The sequence below is a fragment of the Gymnoscopelus microlampas genome, assembly GCF_963454915.1.
Source record: "Gymnoscopelus microlampas genome assembly, chromosome: 15".
In the NCBI taxonomy this organism is placed as follows: Eukaryota; Metazoa; Chordata; class Actinopteri; order Myctophiformes; family Myctophidae; genus Gymnoscopelus; species Gymnoscopelus microlampas.
Genome location: NC_139952.1, coordinates 18,153,613 through 18,177,294, shown reverse-complemented (window position 1 = coordinate 18,177,294; position 23,682 = coordinate 18,153,613). Strand labels below are relative to the sequence as shown.

Genomic DNA, 23,682 nt, shown 5'->3' with positions numbered 1-23,682 from the left:
GAAATGGGGGCGAGTGTGCCTTGGGGTGAGGGTTCCTGTTACCAGATACTGCCAGAGAAATCAGCCTTGTGCCTTCCTCTGCACTTGTCTCTCGCTTTTCCTGCTGTTCGTCTCAGTAAAGTATTTTTGACAAAGTGGGCTATCCACAAAATGAATTACCAGAATAGCAACTTTGATTCTTTCTCTCATCTGTTCTCACACTATTCTTTTCCCTCTCTCCTCTTGCTGCCTTGTCCCATCTTTGTTTCTAATTTTTGTCTCATCTTCCTTTCCCTCCAACCATCCTTCCATCTCGCCCTCCCTCCTCCACCACTCGTGCCCTCCATCCCTGCACATATCCATCCATCCCTCCCTCCATTGCATCTCTCCGTCAGGTACCCTGCGATACCCATTCCCTACAGACTGCTCTCAGGAGCTACTGAACGGCATCAGAGAGTCTGGGGAGGCTGAGATCTTCCTCATGGGCAGACCTGGCCCTTCTGTGATGGTCTACTGCGACATGGAGACAGATGGAGGAGGCTGGACGGTAACGTGACCTTAGAGTTTAAGTCAGGCATACCCTAAAAGTTTGTTTTTTTGTCCTTGTGCTTGCCGATGGCGTAGCAGTGGGTTTGGCTCACTTGAATTACTGTAGGCACCACAGCCTTCTCTCCTGTATCTTCTTTACACTATCTCCTGCTGTCTGTCTCTGTCCCAAAAACAACAACAAAAAAGGACACAAGAAAAACAGCAGGGAGCAGACTGCCCTCTCTCCCTTTGACATTTTTACCAGGTGCTCGAAGAGCGCCTGAGTCTAAGAATCGTCAGAGCAGAGGTCGACATATTACAGATTTGCATTAGACATATTTTCGACACATTTGCGTCATTGGCTGTCCTGGCTGTCCTTCACTCCTTGAAGCCAATGGCCACACGAATGGGGAGACGGCCCGCCCCCCACAGTAACAGCCCTCCGCTCTCCGCTCCCCTCATTCACACTGCAACAGTTGCAGAGCAGACAGTGCAAGTTGTACTGCAGCCTCAGGCTAACACAGTTAGCCTAAATGCTAGCGTGCTTCATTAGACCTAGTTTGGCTATTAAGTTATTATTTGGCCATGTTCACACTGACTTCAATCTTCGCTATTGTTGGGAAGACCTGTGTGGTGTCTAAAAATGTTGCCACCACTTATATAAAAAACATTATTAGCATTTCGCGTCGCAAATTATGTTGCCAGGTTTGGCGAGAGAAATAAGCATTCCGAAAAACAAGTAATCAGGTCTATGAAAACAAACACACACACACACACACACACACACAGCACCTGGTAGAATATGACTTCAAGTCATTTTCTTTCTTGTTTTATCACATTGAAGTTCAAGACATTTGTGCTTAAGTGAGAATCCTGGTGGTTTGATAGCAATTAATTGATAGCCACTGTGTGTGTGTGTGTGTGTGTGTGTGTGTGTGTGTGTGTGTGTGTGTGTGTGTGTGTGTGTGTGTGTGTGTGTGTGTGTGTGTGTGTGTGTGTGTGTGTGCGTGTGCGCGTGCACATTTGCAGGTCTTCCAGAGGAGAAAGGATGGTTCAGTGGATTTCTTCCGTGGTTGGAAGGACTATGTCCGGGGCTTTGGAGACCTGAGTGGGGAATTCTGGCTGGGTAGGACAGATGAAGCCATTCATCATAATGCTTTCCTTGCTCCATTCCTCCACCTCTCTCACTCTCTATTCCTCCGCTTTTTCCTCTCCTCCTCCTCCCGTCCACTTCTCTCTCAATTTTCCACTCCTCCCTCTCTCTTTCTCTCTCTACCTATCTCTCTCCTCCTTCATTGAACACAACTGTTTTAGACCACCAGTGGTTTTCAAAGTGTGGTCCGGGGACCCCCCCAGCGGTCTTGAGGCGGTTCCAGGGGGTCCCCAGGAAAATGTGTTAATTGAACACCATAATCAGTTTAACCGCTTTAAGGGTATCTTATACTCTATTAAGAAATTGCCGATCCACAAGCTCACAGCGCATCACAATGCGACTCGTTGTGAGCTTTTAGATCTGCTATATCTGAAACTCTTTGAAAAATCTACAAAATATTTGAAATCATTTAGAATTTTTTTAACTAAATCTTCTCTTCAAATCTTTTCAGACGGAGGTCTGTGGCCAAATAAATATCAATTTGGGGGGTCCTTGACATGACAAAGTTTGAGAAGCACTGTTAATAGACAATGACGCTAATTCTAAGACATCTCTCAACCCTAAATGGATCCAGAAATGTTCTGACAGGATTGCTTAAAGATGGCTAACTAATACAACATTTGGGTCCCAGTGTGATACCAGTTGAGAACCACTTGTCTAAACCATCTCAGTTCCTGTGTAAACAGTCCTTGCCGTGAGCAGTGCACTCGAATGCATAAACAGACTCACTGTTTGGCAAGAGAGTATGACACAACACACAGCACCAACATATGAGAGGAATCAGTTTAATGTGGAAATTGAAGTCAACAGTGTAGCACAATTTTTGGCAGGTTAATGTTGAACAGGAGTTAGTAGTGGAGGGTCTATTTTTCTAACACAGCACGTCACCTGAATTAAATGGGTTTTGCAGTAGGTTCAGCTGTGTCAATAGTGTATCTTGGCTTAAAACCAGAAAATCGTCCATTTGAAGTTTCAGAACAGCTGGGAAAAGTTAGATGCTCTCCCCCTCCCTCATCACCTGTTGCAAAGGTGCCTCTGAGCAAGGCATCAAACATACCCCTAGTGCTTTAGTGGTGCTGCTAAGTGGTCAACTAACAGTTTCTTGGCTTATTAGATACCAACTATACTGTTTCTTCCCCTCCAGGTCTGGACCATCTCCACAACCTGACAACCACGACTAAGATGGGTCTTCGTGTGGACTTGAGGGAGGGAGATCAGGCGGTGTTTGCCAAATACACAACCTTCCAGCTCGCCAAGAGGCACTACAAGCTGACAGTGGCTGGGTACAGTGGGACAGCTGGTGAGGAATCATGGAATAGAATAGAAAAGAAAAGAATAGCAAGGGACTAGTTTCGGAAAATAAATACAAAACATTGGAGTACCACCAACAAAATGTAAAACTATCTCCTCTCCTCTCCTCTCCACATTCAGTCTGGCCCTCATTTATCAAAGTTGCACAGATCAAAAAACGGGCGTATGCCGAGATCGCCGCAATTGTCTGGATTTATCATTCTATCGTGCCTTTGACTTGTGCCTTTGGCACGCTCAGATGTCACGCCTGGTCTGAGGACGTGAAGACTTTGGCTAGTGGCTACACCTGTTTGTTCCATCGTAGACATGCGGAGCAGCATTGTCTGACCATCTGACAGGCATCTAAACATATGTATTCACTCCAAAAATGTATAGCTATAAAACTAATAAATAATACTTGTGGGGAAAAAGAAATTGTAAAGGCATACATCGACGATGTGTCATATGAAATTGTTAGGATATTTCCAAGTGTACAAGCAATGAAAATCAAGCAATTAAAAACAATATAACATATTTACAATGTTACAAGTTAGATACTTAATCATTCAGCCATTTAAACAGTGCTTTACTGGCTCTGTGTTAAGACATATGAGCGCATACATGCGAGAGGATTTGGGGGATTGCTGCGCTGGAATATTTTCATGGAGAGTGATGTCTCCCAACTTGGGTAGCCTACAGTAGGCTATGTCTTTCTGGAGTTATGTGCAAGGATAGCCTATAAACCCTACGATCAAACAACGTAGGCCTACGGGAAACAGACAATGTCTAGGCTATTTATTATTTAATTCATGATTCAGGTTTTCGTTTAGGATATATCTTTACTTATGACAAAAAAAAAAAAGAAGATGCATATATATTATTATTTTTTCTTCCCCAGACATTTCTTCTGACATATCGTGACACCTTATAGTTGACTGGACTTGCGCTCTTTTGAATGCGGTCGTATTTTAGTTTTATTTGTGTTATTTCTTATTGAACGTTTCTGCGTCAGGTATCGGTTGGTATGCAAATAGCATGTGCCATTCCGCGCGTATGATAGGCGTGTGTGCTGTGTAGCTGTGTGTGAATCCGCGGAGATGATTGGTGGTGTATCTTTCACATATCGGAGAAGTTCCTCTTCTCGGTCGTATTCCGCTTCTTCATGTTGAAAAACAGGTGTGGTGAGGCTCCACCACATTTAGCAACAGCGAACAAATCTTACGCTGTGATTGACAGGGTACACCTGCTTGATAAATCTCAAGTGAACGTGGTCGTAAGCTGATTCCTGGGCTCGAATTTAAGCTGGTTTGTACTTTCCATTGATAAATGAGGGCATTGTGTGCTTTATATAATTGTGCCATAACCTCTGGTCTTTGAACAGTAATAGTCTCCTCTCCCTTAACCTCTGCTCCATCCTTATAGGTGACTCTATGACCTACCACAATGGCCGTCTGTTCTCCACCAAGGACCGCGACCCCTCACCTTTCATCACACGCTGTGCCATGTCCTATCGCGCAGGCTGGTGGTACAAGAACTGCCACGAGGCCAACCTCAACGGGCTCTATGGCATTGATGTTAAACACCAGGTACTACAGGAACACACAAATGTCAAACATGTAGCAGAGGGGATGGTCTATTATTTCAAGCACTACATTTTCTTAATGTAGTAAGGTGGTCTACAATCCCATCCCATACCCTCTTTCTGTGTGCTATGTCTTTCTTACACTGTCTCTGAACCAACTTTCCTGTTGTCTGCTTGGATAAAATATGTGGGGGAGTGAACATCCTGCTTTGTTTTCATTAAAATAAACCAAATTGATGACTTTTGTTGAAATTAGATCTCAGAACTTAAGTCTCTCAGGTTCAAGCAAGGTATCTGTTTCTGTGTGTTTCTGTCAGGGTATAATTTGGACCTCATGGAAAGGAAAGGAACACTCCATCCCCTTTGCTGAGATGAAGATGAGACCAGCTGCCTTCCACCCTCCTCCAGCCCAAGGATAAGGGATGATGAGAGAGTGGCAGACTGAAAGAGGTCTAGAATGAGAGACAAAGAGAGAGAGAGAGAGAATGGGAGAGGCTTTCTTCATGAACACGAGGGGCATATGAACAAACATGTATGAACACATATGCACGGATGTGACAGTGGACAGTCAGATGCGCATGGAAAATTCATACACAAACACATCCACACAAATATCTATTCAGAGAGAGAGGGAGGGAGAAGTTACGAACACATGCATAACAAAAGGTGCTGTATGAATACACATATAAACCAAGCATCTAAAAGTTGCCTTGCTACCACTCCAGACAAGAGCGAGAAGACATATTTTTTAAATGTATGGTGGACAGTTATCAGTATGTTACTGTAGATTGTACAGTTTTCTCAGATTTCTTTTGTTTCCCAATTTTTGTATTCTCTACTCTTTACAGCAGGGCTGCACAAACCTTTTAGAGAAATAACATGTTTCACTATGTTTTACTTTAAGTGTTGTGCTGGGAACAGTCAAGTTTAAATTATCCAAAATATATATATAAAAATAAACTTTTGCGCACAGTAATATCAGCACCAAACTATTGTGTAATCATTTAGCTGACACAATCAGTGAGTAGGTAGAGGACCAATGTACATGCCAAGGAAACTTCAACAGGACGCATGGCTGCAGCCGAACGATCCTCATCAGCATCTGAGCAGCCAACAGCTAGGTGGAGCTGAAACTGAATTTCCCCTATGGGATTAATAAAGGTGTACCTTTTTTTTTCTTACCTTCATTGTCTCAATGTTTTAATGCTCATGTGATATGACCAAGGCTTTTTAATCTTCTTTGTTGTGGAAAAGGAGGGCCAAAACAAAACAAAATAAAAAACGTATAATAATTAAAAACACGGCTGTGATCATTTATAAAGGTGGTGTGTAATTATGTTTGTTATGCTCTTTAAAAACGTTTAGCAACCACTTCTCAAATGAATGTGCATCAAAATAGACCACTCTTTGGTACCCTAGAGGGTCAAAAGAAAAGCTTTATGTGGGGGGCCATATTGGGCCCTCGGGGCATAGTTTGGACTGCCCTGCTATAAAACATTTTGCTGCCCATCATTCTAAGCTGTATATATATATATATTGTATGCACTGTCCCTTCATTATGATCATCATCACTGTGGAAATGAGCGGGTGTGTGATGGAGATTTCTGTTTGTACTTGACTTGGTTCCTCAGTGTTTGTCTGGTTGTCTTTTTTATGTCCTTTAATTTTTATTTTATAGTTGTTGTTGTTTTTCTGCCCCTGTTAATACAATAAAAAAGGTGGAAATTATAATTTAATTTCTGAATCCTTAAATACTTTTGTGCTGTCATACAGATTTGTGAATAAAGGTCTATATGGGCATTGTATTTGGTAAGTTTCTGTGGTATTTCCCACCTCAATGCCCATCATTTGAATGAGAACAAGTAACTAATAATAGTCATTATATTATTTATTAGTGGTAGTGTTTCTATTATTTTTATCATTTGGTGAATATATTTATCACTGAAACGCCACTTTAATACTGAAAGTACAAGCATCTATACCCATTGTCAGCCTTGATCCCTGACTGATTAACCAGCAGGCTCTTTCTGCCATGTTCTACCCGCTTTATGGTTGTTTATGTGGAATTTGCTAAAACATTTAAAAACATAATCTATGCCCAGTCAATATATACTGCACTTGAGATGTTCCTTTTTACTGAGACCACGTTTAAAATAATAAGAATTGAATACACTAAATATCAACACAAAGCAACTGAAGAACCTGTTATTTCAATGGTCTGTGCTGTTGCCTGGAATATCACCCAAATATCTGAGGAGGGATAGTCAAACCAGAATTGAGAATGACCTCTGGATCAGTGGTTTTAAAATGAGGTAACTACCGTGAGTACATTTACTCAACTACTGTACATAACTGCAATTTTGAGGTTTTAATTGAGAATTTAAATGTTTCAATAAGCATTGTACTACAATCTGGCTGGAAGTGGGTGGAGTTTGATTCAGCACAGCTAATCATTTCACTTAGTGGCGGGTGGGGTTTGGTATCTGGTTTGAGTCTAATTTGGCACACCTGAGGTAAAGGCCTATATAGGCCCAGGTAGAAGTCTTTTAACTTTGTATAGTACTGATGTATGCTGGTATTCTTTATAGGGATTGGCATGGTGTTGTGACCTGAAAGCTGATGGTGAAACAAGTCAGTGGGCCAGAGTAGCAGGTAATGCCATGGTATCTTAAAACATTTGCACTAGGCTTGAGTCAAGGAAAGTCTTTGGTATTTTCTTTGGGCAGACTTAACTTTTTTTTTTGCATGTCTATCTGCTTCCCAAAAGTTGATAGCCTACTGGGTTTCTACTGTAGGGGTTCTGGCCTACCTACTATGCAAGCTACATCTCTGGGCTTTTTTTTTGTTTAGTTATTTTTTAAACACACATACCAGGTGAAGGCCATTCATCTGTTGCTATGGGTGAACGTCCCTTTACACAAAATCTTATAGAGGGTAAAATGAATATACTGTAAGATGTTGCGATTGCAACTTAGTTAATGGACCACTTCACCCATTTTCAACCTTTCTCAACCATCTTCATATAATTGGTCCCCACTAATGCTCATAAAATGGCACATTTATGTCTACTTAGTCTGAGGAGCATTAGAGAGGATAAATTATGAACACATGGTTGAAAATGTTTGAAATGCTCCTTTAATGCTACTTCGTTATGCTATGTAGATTTTTTTTTTTCTGCCGTGGATTGTGCTGCTTGGCAAAAAGATGCACCTCGACGATTCTAATGCCAACCGTCGGAAGGGCAAGACCCCTCAACACCGCCCGCTGCTGCCTTCATCAGCACCAGGATCATCTGGATCCAAGCAGCCGCTTGATCAGAGTGGTATTACAGGTGAGGAGGACCCCAACCAATCAATATTGATTCATAGACGGGAACATAATTCCAGAGGTAATGACGAACCGATGGATAGAGAAAGTGTTCAATGATATCTGGGAAGATTATTTATTGTGACGTTCCTAATCACTGTGTACTAGATTTTCTCATTTAGGGAGATGAGAAATGTAGCTCCACATGTTTCCATAGATTTCTGAGTTTTATGGGTATGGATGCATACATTTTTATGGGGTTTGTCTCAACCACTTACAATCAAACATGAGAGACTGGTTTAATAAGTTGTCCAGCCATCTCCTCCTCTGCACTGTTCCACTCTCACAGTTGGGCTGAATAGACAGTCTGCCCCTGGCTTGCCAGCAAGACTGACAGTGACAAACTGCAACAAGCCACACCATGTGACTAAAAATGCACTTGTGTAAGACCAAAAGATGTTTGTAAACGAGCGTCTGGCTATGGGTTTTGGTCTCCCCCCGTGTGTGTGTGTGTGTGTGTGTGTGTGTGTGTGTGTGTGAGGGAAATGTTGGGGGAAACAAAGTGTGTGTTGAGGTGAAACTTTGAGATTTATAATTGTCATTTTAATAATATTGACTATCCCATTAGGAATGCAATACGGTGTGAAACTGAACTCCAAATTGGAAGTCAAATGACTGACATGAGTTTTCTGGCAATTATTTGAGAGCAAGGCCTTTCTCCCACAGCATGGCCCTGTAGGAGGTGGTTGGCCATCTAGGCGAGGGTTTGTGTTTGTCCTGGGCTATAATGGACTGTTTGACTGATTTTTGCATGCTCTTGTACCTCCAAGTAAATATATATATTTTTTACTTTTTTATAATGGTGGTTGGATTGGGCTGAAACATTGCCTAAACATCGTAGTCCTACGTCATGACTGTCACGTGTGTGTGTGTGTGTGTGTGATTAACCCATCTGTCAGGCATCCTTTCTGTATACATTTAGAAAACGTCCCATGCTCTTATGTGCCTCTTTGCAGTGGGTGGCGGTGCCCCCAAAAAGAGAAGGTTCCGTCCAGGAGGCAAGGCATTGATGGAGATCAGAAAGTACCAGACGAGCACTGAGCTACTCTTGAGGAAGACACCCTTCATGCGCTTGGTGAGATGTTAGACATCATCCATGGAATAGAAACCTTGAATTTAATGTCCTTTCTTTATTGCTTGCTTTCTCTTTTCATTATACTTTCTATTTCGTTCTAAAATCCCAGTTAAGGACAATAATGATTTTAACTTAGTGGGGCGGCCATATCTGAGTGGTTAGATAGCCCGCCTGAGGAGCTGGAGGCCCTGGTTGTCCAAGGTTTAATGCTAGGCCAGCAATGTGTCCACTTAAACCCCCAACTGCTCCCCGAGGCACTGCTCCTGTTACTTTGATTGGGTTAAATGCAGATTTCACTGGTATGCAAATATACAGTGATAAATGCCACAAAGGCAAATAATTTGTGTGCGTGTGTGTGTGTATATATATATATATATATACACACACACACACACGTGTACACACTTTTTTTTACATTCCTTATTGCTTCAGGTGAAGGAGGTGTGCCAGTGTTTCTCCAGCGACACTCTGAGATGGCAGGTCTATGCACTGCTGGCCCTACAGGAGGTAAAAACAAATCAAGATGCCAGATTATACTTGCTATGTTTAGCACCTTTCACTACGACTGGTAAAACTCTTTGACAGAAACCGAGTTTACGAAACCTTTACTTTGATGATTAAAAGATAAGTGGTGCTGACCAATGCAGCAACATTTTAAAAGTCTTAATAAACACACAAGCTTGTCAATCACTACTGCCGTCTTTTCACATGTACAGTCAGTGCCTCACCCACAGTTCTGTCTCTCTCCTCCTCTTCCAGGCAGCGGAGGCCTTCTTGGTCATGTTGTTGGCTGATGCCAACCTGTGTGCCATCCATGCCAAGAGGGTCACATTATATTCCAAAGACATGCAGCTTGTGAGAAGAATCCGAGGATATAAATTGATGAACTAGCTCTCCACTCCTTTAGTGATCACATGAAACCTATGGCATTATGGGCCCTAATCACTGGTGATCGCTATTCTTGGGGGGGGGGGGGGACGACCTGCAGGTGCCCGCATAGGGCCGCAGTAATGAATAAATTGACCCGCCCCGCCAAAAAGTCGACAATTCTTCAACCGACACGCGCGTTACCCGTGGGTTACAGGTCAACCTGCACATTACTATTTGACCCGCCCCGCCAAAAAGTCGACAATTCTTCAACCGACACGCGCGTTACCCGTGGGTTACAGGTCAACCTGCACATTACTATTTGACCCGCCCCGACCAAAAAGGTCAACATTTCTTGGCCCGCCCTGTGGGTAATCCGCGGGTTACGGGTCGACCCACACATCACTACTAACCACCACTACAGACAATATAGAGCCCTACACTAATGCCGCTCTAGCCTTGTTTTAGCCACAGTTTTATTCTGCTTTCTATTTGATTCTAGATCTTTTTAAGCTAATTATTGCTTTGCTTGGTTTGGACTGTCTGCTTTAACGCATTTGTTGCCTCTTGTTGAGCTGAGAAATGTATTCTACGCACTGTCCCTCTATGTAGAAATGAGCAGGTGAGATGGAGATTTCTGTTTGAACTTGTTCCTGTGTCTGGTTGATTTGTTTTATTTATGTCCTCACATTTATTTTTAACCCTGTGTAAACAAAAGTTGGAAAATATTTCTGAATCCTTAATAAAAAATACTTAAGGTATATATGGGCATTGTATTTATGTGCAGTTTATATGGGATTTCCTAGCCTGGCACGGAATTCACATTTCATTTGTATTGTAGAATGATTATTAGAAAACATACATTAAAGGAGACTGTCACCCATTTTCAAGCTATCCAGCAGCACATGGGAGTAAAACCATTTAATACCCAGCTTTCCCAGCTACAACATTATTAAAGTGGTGAACACATAAATGCATTACCAAATACAATCCATTATAATTGTGTAGTTTTGTGCTTTGAAGCAAATCTGTGCTGTATTGCGCTTTTAGATCTGTTTTCGGAACACTTTGCAAAATCTAGAAGGCTTATTTTGAAAATGTTTAACCCAAATCTTCTCTATGGGGGCCCATCTTTTCAGATGCGGGTCTTGTGTTCAAATACACTTTGAGGGTCCTTGACAGTGATGGAAAAAGCACTCAAGTTTTTACAGTTTCCAAAATGTAGACCATGTACAAGCTCACAATGTGTCATACATTGTGAGCTTGTAGATAGGATGGCCTACGGTGCATTTTAACAGCGGGCAACTCTCGGGCGATGCCGGGCGACGTCGCCCAAAATATAAAGAAAGTCTATGAGAGCCGGCGATCGGGCGAAGTGGGCGGGGGGGGCGATGAAAGATGGATTTTCTTTATCTTTTTGGGCGATATCGCCCGGCATCGCCCAGAGTTGCCCACTGTTAAAACGTACCGTCACGCTCTCATTGCCTGCATGCACTACAGTGTGGCTGAAATTCGCCTGTGCCCCTGCGTGACTAATTACACTCTGAGAAAAATATAGCAGCGACAGTCAAAAATAACACATCTACAAGCATCTACACGAGTTCATCTATTGGGATATCTAAGAATTCCATGTCATTTGTGCATATTTCAGGCCGGATGGCAAGTAATTGCTCATTCCTTTCTATTCTTCTTGTTATTTTCGAGCTGCGTTCGTGCGTCTTACTTGTGTAGCTACCATGCATGTTCAAATCATGTATATGTTACAGTGAGTAAAGTAACCAAGTACATTTACTAAGTACACTTTTGAGGTATTTTTTACTTTACTGTATGTTCAGTAAATGACTTTTATACCACTATTTGAGAACTTTAGTTACTTTGTAGATTTTGAATATTATTACAAACACACTAACCACTTCAGCCTTTATATATTTCAGTCACTTGAATAGCAGATCTACAAGCTCACAATGCATCAGCAACCATTGTGAGCTTGTAGATCGGCTATATTCAAAAATTGAATTCCGGAATTTTACTTGTAACAAGTTTGATTGATTGATGTACTTTATTTAGTAAGACATGAGAACAGTACATGTAACATGACAGTACATAACAGTACATGTACAAATTCACAATACAAGGTCTACTAAACTGGATAGCTCATTAAGCACTTAGCTTGTTTAAGATGAGATCCCCATGCACACAAATCATGATGACATAAGAGACAGACAGATATACACTACTATACAGAATGTCATACAATCAGTTTACAGGTTACTGGTATATGAAGAGTGAAACAGAAAAATATGTACAAAAGAAGAAAGAGAGGGGGGGGGGTGGGTAGGGGGTAGGTTAGGAGTGTTGCTACATTGCCGTATACTTAAGTAAAACATGTGTACTTTTACCGTAAAAGTACTCACATGTTTACCACCACTGAAATTTACTTCAGATCATTTTCCCATGGTCCCACTCACTCTTCCTATGTCCCTTGCACTGCTAAATAAAAAGTGAAAGTAGCCCAATTGTTCCTCATGAAGCGCTGATGACGCACTTAAGAGCAGCCTTGCAGAACGACTGGTGTAAGGTTTAGTTTCACTTATAATATCAAAGGCCTTCTAACACATAGGCTACCAACAGTTTTGCTTTTACAGAGAGAACCCGCTGCTGAATAAAAGATGCTCGGCACTTCCAGTCCGTCCGAGGCACACAGTACTGGAGGCTTTAGTTTTGAGAACACTCGCAGGTGAGTTTATTGAGCCTTGATGAGCTAGCATTAAACCTAGCCCTTCTGCCAATAACGTTATGCCAGAGAAACCTACAGTCACTATAAGGTAGTCACTGTGCTCTGGGTGTTGTCAGCAGGTGGTGTAAATAAATACGTACATTTACTCAAGGACTCTACTTGAGGACAATTCTGAGGTATTTTAGACTTTACTGGAGTATTTCCAATTTTCATTACTTTCACTTCTCCATTATACATTTCAGAGGCAGATATTGCACTTTTACTCCACTACAATTATTTGCAAACTTTAGTTACTTTGTGGATTTTGATTATTGTTACAACACATGCATCAACCACTTCAGAAGTCAGGGTACTAAAGTATAAGTACCCTGACCTTCAGCCCTATACATTTTGGTCATTTCAAAATAGCCAATCTACAAGCTCCTGTCTATACAAGATCTTGTAGATCTGCTAAGATTTGTATCCATTTCATACAAAACTAGTGAAATGGGATATTCTGCATAATGAGTACTTTCTACTTTTGGTACTTTAACATTTTGATGCCAATACTTTTGTACTTTTACTCAAGTACATTTTGAATTCCGGACTTTTACTTGTACATTGCAGTATTGATACTTTTACTTTAAAAAAAAAAGATTACTTTTTCCACCACTGGTTCAGGTTGCCTGAAACCACTACAGCCCCATATTTGACAACAGCTTGAAACTATTGGTATAATTAAATTCAATGATTGATTCTCAAACTTTTTAATTCAAGGACCACCCCCAATTTGATAATGCATTTGCAAGGTCATGGACCCCCATTTGATACTGGACTAGCCTCGATACAAGACTGTCATGACAGATGACCGTCTTGTGATCCAAGGCTAATACTGGACCCCCAATTTATACTGTAATTTTACCGAGAGTGTACAAATGGAACAGAGTTACAGATCCTGTAAGGGACCATTTGATTCTTAAATAGGTGTGGACCCTCTGACCTGGAAGTTTGAACCCCGTCAAGGACCCTGAGGCTGGGGGTCCCTGCACCCCACACTGAGAAGAACCAGTGGTAATTCAACATGTCGCCTTGTGTCTTTAGGAATGCAGTGTTGGAGTCTAGCCTGTCAGCCCAGTCAGGCTACAGGGCTCCTACAGCCAGGAAGACAGGGACCACCATCGCTGGTATTGTTTACAAGGTGAGGGGGGCTTTTATGAAGTTATTACGGGGTCCTGAAATTGATCCATCCACCCAGAAATCCAAGGCAGTGTATAACAGAAAATGCTATGCTTTGTGTAGTAGAACATAAGTTTTAGTTTTTTGAGAGGCAGGAAAGGCTTTGATAATTCTGCAGATCTGAAGACATTGTCAGAACCAGGAAAATACTGTAGGAGGCTACTGATCATCATTAAGTTACTGATTCTGTTGTCACATACCTGTCTGAATCCAACATAAACCTGTTAGAGTTTACAGTATGTTCATACTAACAACAAGCAAACAATATTATGATATTCCATACATTGCATGTAGGCCTATTCCAATCCATATACAGCCATAGAAAACACAATGCAATTCATCTCCTTGTCATTCTAGAATAGATGACAAGGAGAGAACAAAAAGATATATACATGTACTGTATACAGGCAGCATATGTGAAATCAGATACAGTATACATGATATTTAGACCATTAGTGTTATATGTAGGTGTGTACATGTTATTTTGAAACATAGCATCATATGCAGGTGGAAAACAAAATCTAGCAGCAGGTACAATGTTTCTTAAGGTGCTGTTTCAAAGACCAGTTTGTGCAGCATGGAAAGGTAAAAAAAAAAGAAACATATTTCACATGGTTAAAAACCTTGCCTTGTTCAACAGTCTGATGATGGTAGCTGGGTAGAAACTGTTCAGAAATTGTGTGTTCAGGCATTCGATACTTTGAGCTTTGACCACACACCGCCTCTTGTACAATTTACTGGAGGGAGGGCCGCTCACCTCCCACGATGCTCTGCTCTGGGCTGTTCGCACCACCCGCTGTAGTATGTATGAAGGAATTGGTTCGGTAAGGTGCAAGAACATGAAACTGTAAAGGACACTTTACTGTTTTCATGGCAAATAGCAATGTGCAAGTACATACATCATTCTGACCAACCAGCGGAGGTACAGTTGCACACAGTGTTTTTATAGCCAGATATTCTCTAACAAAAGAATGAGTTTGAAAAACATTTTTGGACCAATACCGGTGAACTCAGTCAAGGTCCATTTGTATGTCATTACATGAGCAAAACGCCCTCAGTGGCCACTTTTGGGCAGAAACAGCCCACAAAATTGTTTTGGCATTAGACTACCTCAAAAGAAAAACAAACAAAGACAAGTACCTATGTCCCCTGATGAGTACCTATGTCCCCTATCTTTCTGCTTCACTGTTTTTGAGTATGCAACGTCCTGTTTCCTTCTCCAATCAGGATGGGGTGATCCTGGGAGCCGACACCAGAGCAACAGATGACATGGTGGTTGCTGATAAGAACTGCATGAAGATCCACTACATCGCTCCCAAGATATAGTGAGTGCAAGTTATGTAAAGAATAATGTACAGTGAGGCGGTCATTAAGGACTTTAATCCCTGAAGGACTATGTGTGTCCTTGTAGCTGCTGTGGGGCGGGTGTTGCCGCAGATGCAGAGGTAACCACCCTGATGATGTCATCCAATGTTGAACTGCACACGCTCAACACTGGCAGGCCTCCCCTGGTCGCCATGGTTACCCGAATGCTGAAACAAATGCTCTTCAGGTGAGAGAGAAAAGCTTCCTTTACACCTGGCATCACATGCATCCTGGGTAATCATTGGATAACAGTAAAAGGCATAGCGTCATTATGTCCAATTCCGGACAGCAATCAACCAGAAATTCTGTCAATAGCGAATATGTTAAATCCTGTGCCTTTTTCATTTCAGTTTCATCACTTTTATCTTAACTTGCAATTACTTACCGCAAATGAATGATATGATGGCACATACTGTAGTTTGTAAAAAACAATGCAGAAGATATCCATGTATCCAATTTCATACACTTCATTCAGTTCATGCTGGTGTCAACATTAACCATTCATGTACCTTGACCTTCACAGATAGAATTGCAGGCTATCTCAAAAGGTCTATCAGCTTATATCACCACCTACTGGAGTTTTTATTTTTTTATCTTAATTTAGTATTTCACTTTAAAAAAAAACTTCTGGGTGTCATTTTAACATCTACTTTGGCTTTTGTGTGCACCCCAGACAGTTTTTAAGTTGCTTGATTCAATATTTAGATATGAGCAGGGGGAGACACAAAAGACAGTTACACCATAATAATTCCAATTCAATAATATGAAATCAAAAATGGCTCCAGCAACAGCCTTTCGGTTGGAAAAAGGCTGGAAATCACATCACTGAGTGCGTGTCTGAAGTTGTATTCCATGTCAGGAGTATCCTGGCTTGTCCGGAGTTGAACAGTTACATGCACAGTTACATCAGTGTAACTGCAGGTGATATCTCTATTCATTCCTGGCCCTGCAGATACCAGGGTCACATTGGTTCATCTCTGATAATCGGGGGGGTCGATGTGACTGGACCCCACCTCTACAGTGTCTATCCACATGGCTCCTATGACAAACTGCCCTACCTCACTATGGGTATGTACTATGGGTATGTGCATGCATATGGGTTTTGTGTTTGTGTAGTGGTTCATAAGAACCTGTTTGCAAAGTGATTTGACAAACAAGTATAAGGAAATGTTATGTTCATAGCAAAAACTAAAACGGGTAAACAATGCAACATAAAAGATGATTTATAAAAATGTGGGGAAAAATCTGATTGTAGGTTCTGGAGCTGCTGCAGCTGTGTCTGTATTTGAAGACAGGTTCAAACCGAACATGGAGGTATGGCTAAGAGCCTGCAGTACATTGAGCCTGAAGTTCTATTTTTTTTCTTCTCAAGGCTACTTACTTAGCTAGCTGCACCATTTCACATATTTTTTAACTTGTATATTGTGTTGTGTAGAATGACCTATGAGAGCAGCCATCATGTAAATTACTGAACAAACTTAAAATTCTGACAACTAAGTTTTTGTTATGTAAAGTTTAAACAAAGGTTCCACTCTCCTTGCTGTCTCTGCCATTTCTTCATACAACCCCCTTCCCTCTTTATATTCTTGTAACCTCACAATCCCAACACGTCTCTTCTTCCTCCCCTTTCCTTGCTGATTTTATCATCCCAACTCCCTTTCCACGTTTCATTTTCTATTCTCTTTTTCAACATATTGGTCTCATCTCCTCTGCTCCTTCTCTGTCTTTCGTTCTCCTCTGCTTGCATCTCCTCTGCTTTCGTCTCCTCTGCTTGCATCTCCTCTGCTCTTGTCTCCTCTGCTCTCATCTCCCAGTTGGACGAGGCAAAGCAACTGATGCGAGATGCCATAGCTGCAGGCATATTTTGTGACCTGGGCTCGGGGAGCAATGTGGACCTTTGTGTGATCACAGAGGCCGGTGTGGAGTACCTCCGAAGCTATGACCAGCTAGCACAGAAGGGCAAAAGGTGAAATCTTATTAATAATAGTAATGCACAATAACAATTGGAATTCTTTACACATAGCTCTGTGGTCTAATTTCTCTCGAATACATGTAACAGAAACTCTCTTGATAGTTGTACACAACTTTTTATAAAAACAAATGTCATTGACAATACTGTAGAACAGAATGGGGATAAAAGGTAAGCTGCTTCTATTAGTGTCAGTGTGCATTGTGAAAGTAAAGGTTGTACGTAAGTATCACAAGTAAAGGACTTTACTTGATTAAGTAACTGATCATTATCATCAGCATCCACCAGGAAACAGTTTTACCATGGCACAACTACTGTTTGTTTGAATGTTTTTGATGTTTTTACTTATATTGTTTTAAATATCAAGAGCCTATGTACTGTATATCTAACAATCAGCAAATCACATCCCTGCTTGCCATACGGGTATACACTGTACAGGTTTTTAAAATCATCTGGCATTTAAAAATGTGAATGTTTCAGAATATCCCACTCTTTATGACACCTTGGCGGATACCAACAAATATCAGTTTATAAGGGAAGAAGCATGGGGAAAGGCTAACAGATTAGTTGTAGAAAAAAAAGAAGGAAGAACATTAAATAGCTAATGCTAGTTTAGTAATGTTGCTAGACTAGGCTCTCACTGTCGCATAAAGTTTCACATACATTCAACAATAAAATGAGAACAGAACTGAAATAATTGAATATGTGCTCCCACAAAGCATTCTGTTGTTTTGCTGTACATTACACGTTTTCAATGCATGTGGCAGGAGTTTACTGGATCGGTACCAGACTCTCCTTTGAAATCAATTATTTCCACCGGACTGAGTTATGTGAGGCATTAGGCATTAGATATGGGCATTAGACTGTCCAATTAAGTGATAATAAAGTTTTCAGAATTTGTATCTGATGTACTAATCTTTTTTCTCTGTCTCTTCCTTTCTTTAATAGAGAAGGACAGTACAGGTACAAACCAGGTACCACAGCCATTCTCACCAAAACAGTGACTCCCCTCACCCTGGATGTGGTCGATGAGTCAGTTCAAGTAATGGACACTCAATGAGATACGTTTTGCTGATAGAATCAAAATGCTTAAAATATTGTATAGTAGCAATTAGTGGCTCTCATTTGGTTTCACAATGACTTTCAGATTTCACATTGACCAAGAAAATATGGATCCAGCATATCAAAATAGCCCAATAGTCTTCTGTCAAAGTTGTTTTGTCTGTACCCTTTGAGAACATGTCACAACCCTCTGGTTTATTAGACGTTGGTACCCAGTTAAGAAGTGTTAGTACTAAAACCAACCCCACAACCGAAGAGATCCAAACAGTCCAAACCAAAATGACCCATGTTATGTGGTATAGTTATATGGTTATGGTATGTGGTTATGGGCCCTAACCACCAGCACTACAGAAAAATACAGGGTCCTACTGTTGTAATAAACCTTGTCAAAGTCATCCCAGAATTACAAAGGTACTGTTTTCTTTTCATAACATATGAATATTTGCCTTCTTTTATGTAATAAAAGCTTTTGGTCTATCATCCTTTGTATTTACTTGTTTTGTAAAGCTTAAATCGTAGAAAAAAATAAAAAATAAGATAGACAAAAAGATCCAAATAAGTGTAGGAACGTAATAATGAGACAGCAGTCAACACATTGTATTCAGTTATATTCTGTAATACTTGCATAGTCTATGGGAGCAAATATGAATCTTAACGCCATGTGTATGTGATGATCAATTAAAACATTTAGTTTAGGCATGGGTTTAATTAAACTGGAACCCCCTCAAGGGCCGCTGGGGGTCCCCAGACCCCACTTTGACAACCTCTGTCTTGTCAGGGCGTGTCATGGCCGCCCAGCTTGACCACATTTCCTGAACCAATACCCAATCAAGTGTGCCCATAGTCTGGCCCCTCCTATTAGCCCCAATTTGATTGGCTGAGAGTCAAGACTACAAAGTAGTGTTGCCATGTCGGCTTATTATAAGTGACTGGACTTCTTTTTCTTTAAAGTTGCTTGTAAAAATTGGTACTTGCGGCGGGTTGGGCTTGTTTCCAAATGTTGTTTAAACCAGTTGTTCTCAAACATTTGTCAAGGACCCCCAAATTAATATGTATTTGTTTGTCCAGCGACCCAGAGATTCGCGACGCGTTGTGAGCTTGTAGGCTACTATTGTATTTTCATGCCCATGTGGCCCATACTCGCTTCATTTGGGCTTGTTTTCCTAGCCCTTGTTGCTTGTTACTCTCACAGAGTCTGGCAACAAAGACCAATGCATTATTTGAATTTAGGGCGGTGTTTTGTTTACGGTTTGCAGAGAGAAACGTGTTATTTGCCTTTTAAAAACGTACTGAACGCTATTACAACTATTTGCTACAACATAGTAGTGAGTGTATAGTGAGAATAGAAAGATGGCCCGCCACGACGATTCTTCTGCCAGTCGTCGAAAAGGCAGAACGCCTCAACGGCGACAACCGCTGCCTCCGCCAGGATCGCTCGACCAGAGCGGTGTTACCGGTGAGTGAGGAGGACCAGTGGTTGTAAAAGTGCTCACTGTTTTACTCAAGTAAAAGTATCAATACTGCAATGTAGCGATATACTGTTACAAGTAAAAGTCCGGAATTCTAAATGTACTCTAGTAAAAGTACAAACGTATTGGTATAAAAATGTACTAGCCTCCCTTAGATCAAGACTATCGTAGATGTATTTTATCCATTTCTTTTTTTATATCTACGGCAGTCTTCGCGACCACACCCCCCAGTGTGCCCTGGAATTCACCAGTAAGGCCCGTATTTCTATTATTTATGTACAAATGCAAAATATAAGGCGCTTACCCGGTTGCCCCAAATGTTAACTAGCGGTCCGGAGACTTTGTGCAATGTAGTAGTCCATATGTTTCAATAAAGAAGTGTTTTAATCCCGTCTGTGGCCGATTCTGTCGGAAGTTCCTTAAAGGGCGGTAGTGAATGATGGGCGCATCCGGTGAAAAGCGGAATCACTCAATGTAAACAAGAAGTAAACGAGGGTGGGTGCATAGAGTTATCGGGGGAATAGCGTTCGGCCACACAGACGGGATTAAAACACTTCTTTATTGAAGAATATGGACTAAAACATTGCACAGAGACTCCTGACACCTAGTTAACATTTGGGGGAACCGGGCAAGCACCTTATATTTTGCATTTGTACATATTCGGAGAAATACGGGCGCACTGGCCAAAAGTCCAGGACGCACTGCGGGTGTGGTCGCAAAGACTCTTAAATATAAAAATGTAAAAATCGATAAAATACATCTACGATAGTCTAAGGCTATTAAAGTACCAAAAGTAGAAAGTACTCATTATGCAGAATGTCCCATTTCATGAGTCTGCACAAGTTTTCAATGAAATCATTTGAAAATAGCAGATCTACAAGCTCACAGTGAGTGCATACCATTGCGAGGCATTGTGAGCTTGTAGATCAGCTATTTTCAAATGGCCGAAATGTATTATGTGTAGCCAGGGCACTTGAGGCCCGGAAACAGAATACCAGACTACGCCACCCTGGGAGTTTCACCCAGAGAACACCATATAATGCAAAAGTGTACATTGAATACCCAACAACTGGTTTAATAAGGAGAGGAGGTGTGTTTCCACCAGTACAAAAATATAGTCATTTCATTTAGGCTCAGGGCAGACATTTTAGTAGTTTATATTTAAAACTGTAAGGGAAGTCAGGTTAGGAAATATAAATGGTTTACCATTACACCTAGATAAACGTTTAAAATCGAATTCTATAAGAGTACCATTGAATACCCTAAAGCCAGGGGTTGTCGGTGAAGTCCATAGTCACACACAGGAGGAAGGCAGTGAGTGAGGGATATGAGGGGAAATCTGAAAGGGTTTCACTGCCACCAAAAGAGCTCACTCACACACTGCAAGACACAATAACATGGTTAAAATGCACACTGAGACTATATTTTTCACTCAAGCAAGAAATAAGCATGCAGGCACCGGAGGGGGCTGATCCTGTATTGGAGGGGTACCTCTAATACACTCGCATGACTTCGATTCCCTCTATTCACACATCCTATAGGTAGAGCGTGATGTCACTGTAGCTAAAAAGTAAGAATAGAATAAGTGCAAAATGATAACTGACACAATAATTTATTGTGATGTTCCTAATCGCCTTGTAGACAATCTTTTCCATTTACGGAGGAAAACTTCATAAATGTAGCTTCATGAGTCACTTTCCATTATGGAAAGTTCCACACATTTCTATGAGGAATGAGGATTAAATGGGTATGGATGGATGCATTCAGATTATTTTTCGTGTATCTCAAGCACTAACATTCACACACAACAAGAAGAGCGAATGACCTGGCAAGTTGTACAGACTTAAAAAGGAAGAAAACCAGTCACACACTCTGGCTTGGCTTGCTTGACAACAAACCTAAATGTGTTGATTGTGAGGAAGGCCAACAGGCCGAAACGTCGTCAATCAAATAAATATACGATATAAAAATGCTTTTTAACCATTTTTTCTTCACTCAGACAGTAGAAAAGACAGAGAAGGTCTGAGTAGAACCCAACTCCAACCAAGCAAGAGCAAATATAATAACCCCTACACTGAATTATTTAAGTTTAAAGAATTAACCAAAAATGTCAACTCTTTTTGACAAAATCATTTGAAAATGATGCCACATGACATGAATATGACTGCTATCTAGTAATTATTAACATTATGAACCAATATTCAGAATATTATGTCCATAATAGCAGCATGCATGGTTTTCTACATTTTCTTTGTTTATTAAGCTTGTTGTAATACATATCTATTTCACCCTTTTACTTATTTGTGAGATTGTGACCAGCAGTTTATGTTCATGTCATGATATTGATGATAAATTAAAGAAATTAGAATTGTAAACTGTCAAGTTATATTCCATGTGAGAGGATGGGAAACTTCAAAGACCGGTTCAACTTTAACATGATTGGTTTTCTTGATATCGACTGATGCCAATGTTCATTAAAAAGTTAAATACCGGTGAAAACCAACAATCTCTTTGGCTCTGCTCAAAATAATTATCAGTACTCAAGAGTATATTGATCTGAATTTATCTGAATAGTGTATTCAGCAAAGCAAAGGTACCACTAACATAGGCTAAAAATCAGGTTTCCCTGTGTGCTCTGTTTTTGAAAATGCAAATCTCAATGTTTTTGTGAATCTTATCCAAACTACAACATGAGAAAAAAGGGAGTGGGCAGTCCCCTTCCAAAAAAAATTCTCGGTTAACTTTTAAAGTGAAGCTCTGATAAAACTATCCAGGGCAAGCAGGAGTGCACGACACGTAATCAACTCATGTGTGTATAGTCACCCGTTTCTCTTTAGCCATCAAACATGCTTCGGTCAGTGCTATCAATTCAGCTAACTGGGCGGAGCATGGTTGTGGCACTTCTTCCGCTTTTACAGTGATAAAATCTGCATTGTGGGCCTCACTGCCTCAAATACACGATACTCATCATACCACTGTCAGGTACCCTTTCTGCATACATTTATAAAAAGTTCCATGCTATTATGTGCCTCTTTGCAGGGGGTGGCGCTGCCCCCAGAAAGAGAAGATTCCGTCCAGGAACCAGGGCATTGATGGAGATAAGAAAGTACCAGAAGAGCACAGAGCTACTGTTGAGGAAGGCACCCTTCATGCGCTTGGTAAAATGACAACATCCATGGACACCTTGAACTTAATGTCCTCCTTTCTTTATTGCTTGCTTTCTTTTCATCCTGCTTTCTACTTCATTCAAGATATGTCTCTTTTTAAATGCAAACCAAAACCAATAACTATATGAAGTTGGTGCACATAATTTGTGTTAAATATCTGACATTCATTCTTGTTTCAGGTTAGAGAGGTGTGCCGGAATTTCAGCCACCAAGATCTGAGATGGCAGAGCTATGCACTGCTGGCCCTACAGGAGGTTAGACAAATCAAGACAAATTATACTTGATACAGTATGTTTAGCACCTTTCCAATGACTGGCAAAACAATTTGTCAGAAACTGAGTTGATGAAACTTTACAGTGGAATTAATTGATAGTCACTTTTAAAAGTGGAGCTGATGAAAACCGCAATGATTTAAAACGTAATGAATACACAAGCTCCTTGATATTGTCATCATCTCACCCTGTACAGTGCCTCACCCAAAGTTCTCTCTCCTCCTCACCCAGGCGACTGAGGCCTTCTTAGTCAGGTTGTTGGCTGATGCCAACCTGTGTGCCATCCATGCCAAGCGAGTCACGTTAATGACCAGAGACATCCATCTTGTTCGAAGACTCCGCGGGGTGGAGGACTTTTGAGTTCTGTATATTTTTATGAATCTGTTGAGGGGAGTTGTCAATTTGTAAATAGTTTATTCAGCCAGCTGTGTATTTTATGTGATAACAATTCTTTGATGTTTGACAAGACTTTTTATTTGAATTATCTGTTAACTGTTCTGTTTCAATGACTTCAGTCAATAAAGCATGCATATTGGTACATGCGGGGTCTATTTTGAATTCAAGATATTTTTGTACATTTGGGAAT

At 40.9% G+C, this 23,682-nt stretch overlaps 4 protein-coding genes across 5 annotated transcripts in view; all 4 read left to right on the top strand.

The window, feature by feature from the left end:
* LOC311061319 (tenascin-like) overlaps nt 1-6,278 on the top strand; it is a 42,904-nt gene extending 36,626 nt beyond the window's left edge. For both annotated transcript variants that reach the window (XM_084079917.1, XM_084079916.1), the window contains 5 exons: nt 375-526; nt 1,537-1,633; nt 2,805-2,960; nt 4,373-4,536; nt 4,850-6,278. In XM_084079917.1, coding sequence (XP_083936043.1) covers nt 375-526; nt 1,537-1,633; nt 2,805-2,960; nt 4,373-4,536; nt 4,850-4,951 — 671 coding nt within the window. In that variant the 3' untranslated portion in view covers nt 4,952-6,278. The remainder of the gene's footprint in view (nt 1-374; nt 527-1,536; nt 1,634-2,804; nt 2,961-4,372; nt 4,537-4,849) is intronic.
* Nucleotides 6,279-7,736: 1,458 nt separating this feature from the next.
* LOC311061682 (histone H3-like centromeric protein A) lies at nt 7,737-9,864 on the top strand (the record flags this gene model as incomplete). Its single annotated transcript, XM_084080371.1, has 4 exons — nt 7,737-7,863; nt 8,855-8,973; nt 9,406-9,480; nt 9,733-9,864. 4 exons carry the CDS (start codon nt 7,737-7,739, stop codon nt 9,862-9,864), a joined length of 453 nt encoding a protein of 150 aa, XP_083936497.1.
* Nucleotides 9,865-12,372: 2,508 nt separating this feature from the next.
* Nucleotides 12,373-18,668, top strand: psmb10 (proteasome 20S subunit beta 10). Its single transcript, XM_084080702.1, has 8 exons — nt 12,373-12,577; nt 13,658-13,754; nt 15,020-15,117; nt 15,204-15,344; nt 16,110-16,225; nt 16,413-16,471; nt 16,972-17,123; nt 18,075-18,668. The coding sequence occupies exons 1-8, from the start codon at nt 12,510-12,512 to the stop codon at nt 18,184-18,186; spliced, it is 843 nt and encodes a 280-aa protein (XP_083936828.1). The 5' UTR covers nt 12,373-12,509; the 3' UTR covers nt 18,187-18,668.
* A 740-nt stretch (nt 18,669-19,408) lies between these two features.
* On the top strand, nt 19,409-23,601 carry cenpa (histone H3-like centromeric protein A). The gene is made up of 4 exons (XM_084081524.1): nt 19,409-19,644; nt 22,697-22,815; nt 23,004-23,078; nt 23,328-23,601. The coding sequence occupies exons 1-4, from the start codon at nt 19,539-19,541 to the stop codon at nt 23,454-23,456; spliced, it is 429 nt and encodes a 142-aa protein (XP_083937650.1). The 5' UTR covers nt 19,409-19,538; the 3' UTR covers nt 23,457-23,601.
* The last annotated feature ends 81 nt before the right edge of the window (nt 23,602-23,682 follow it).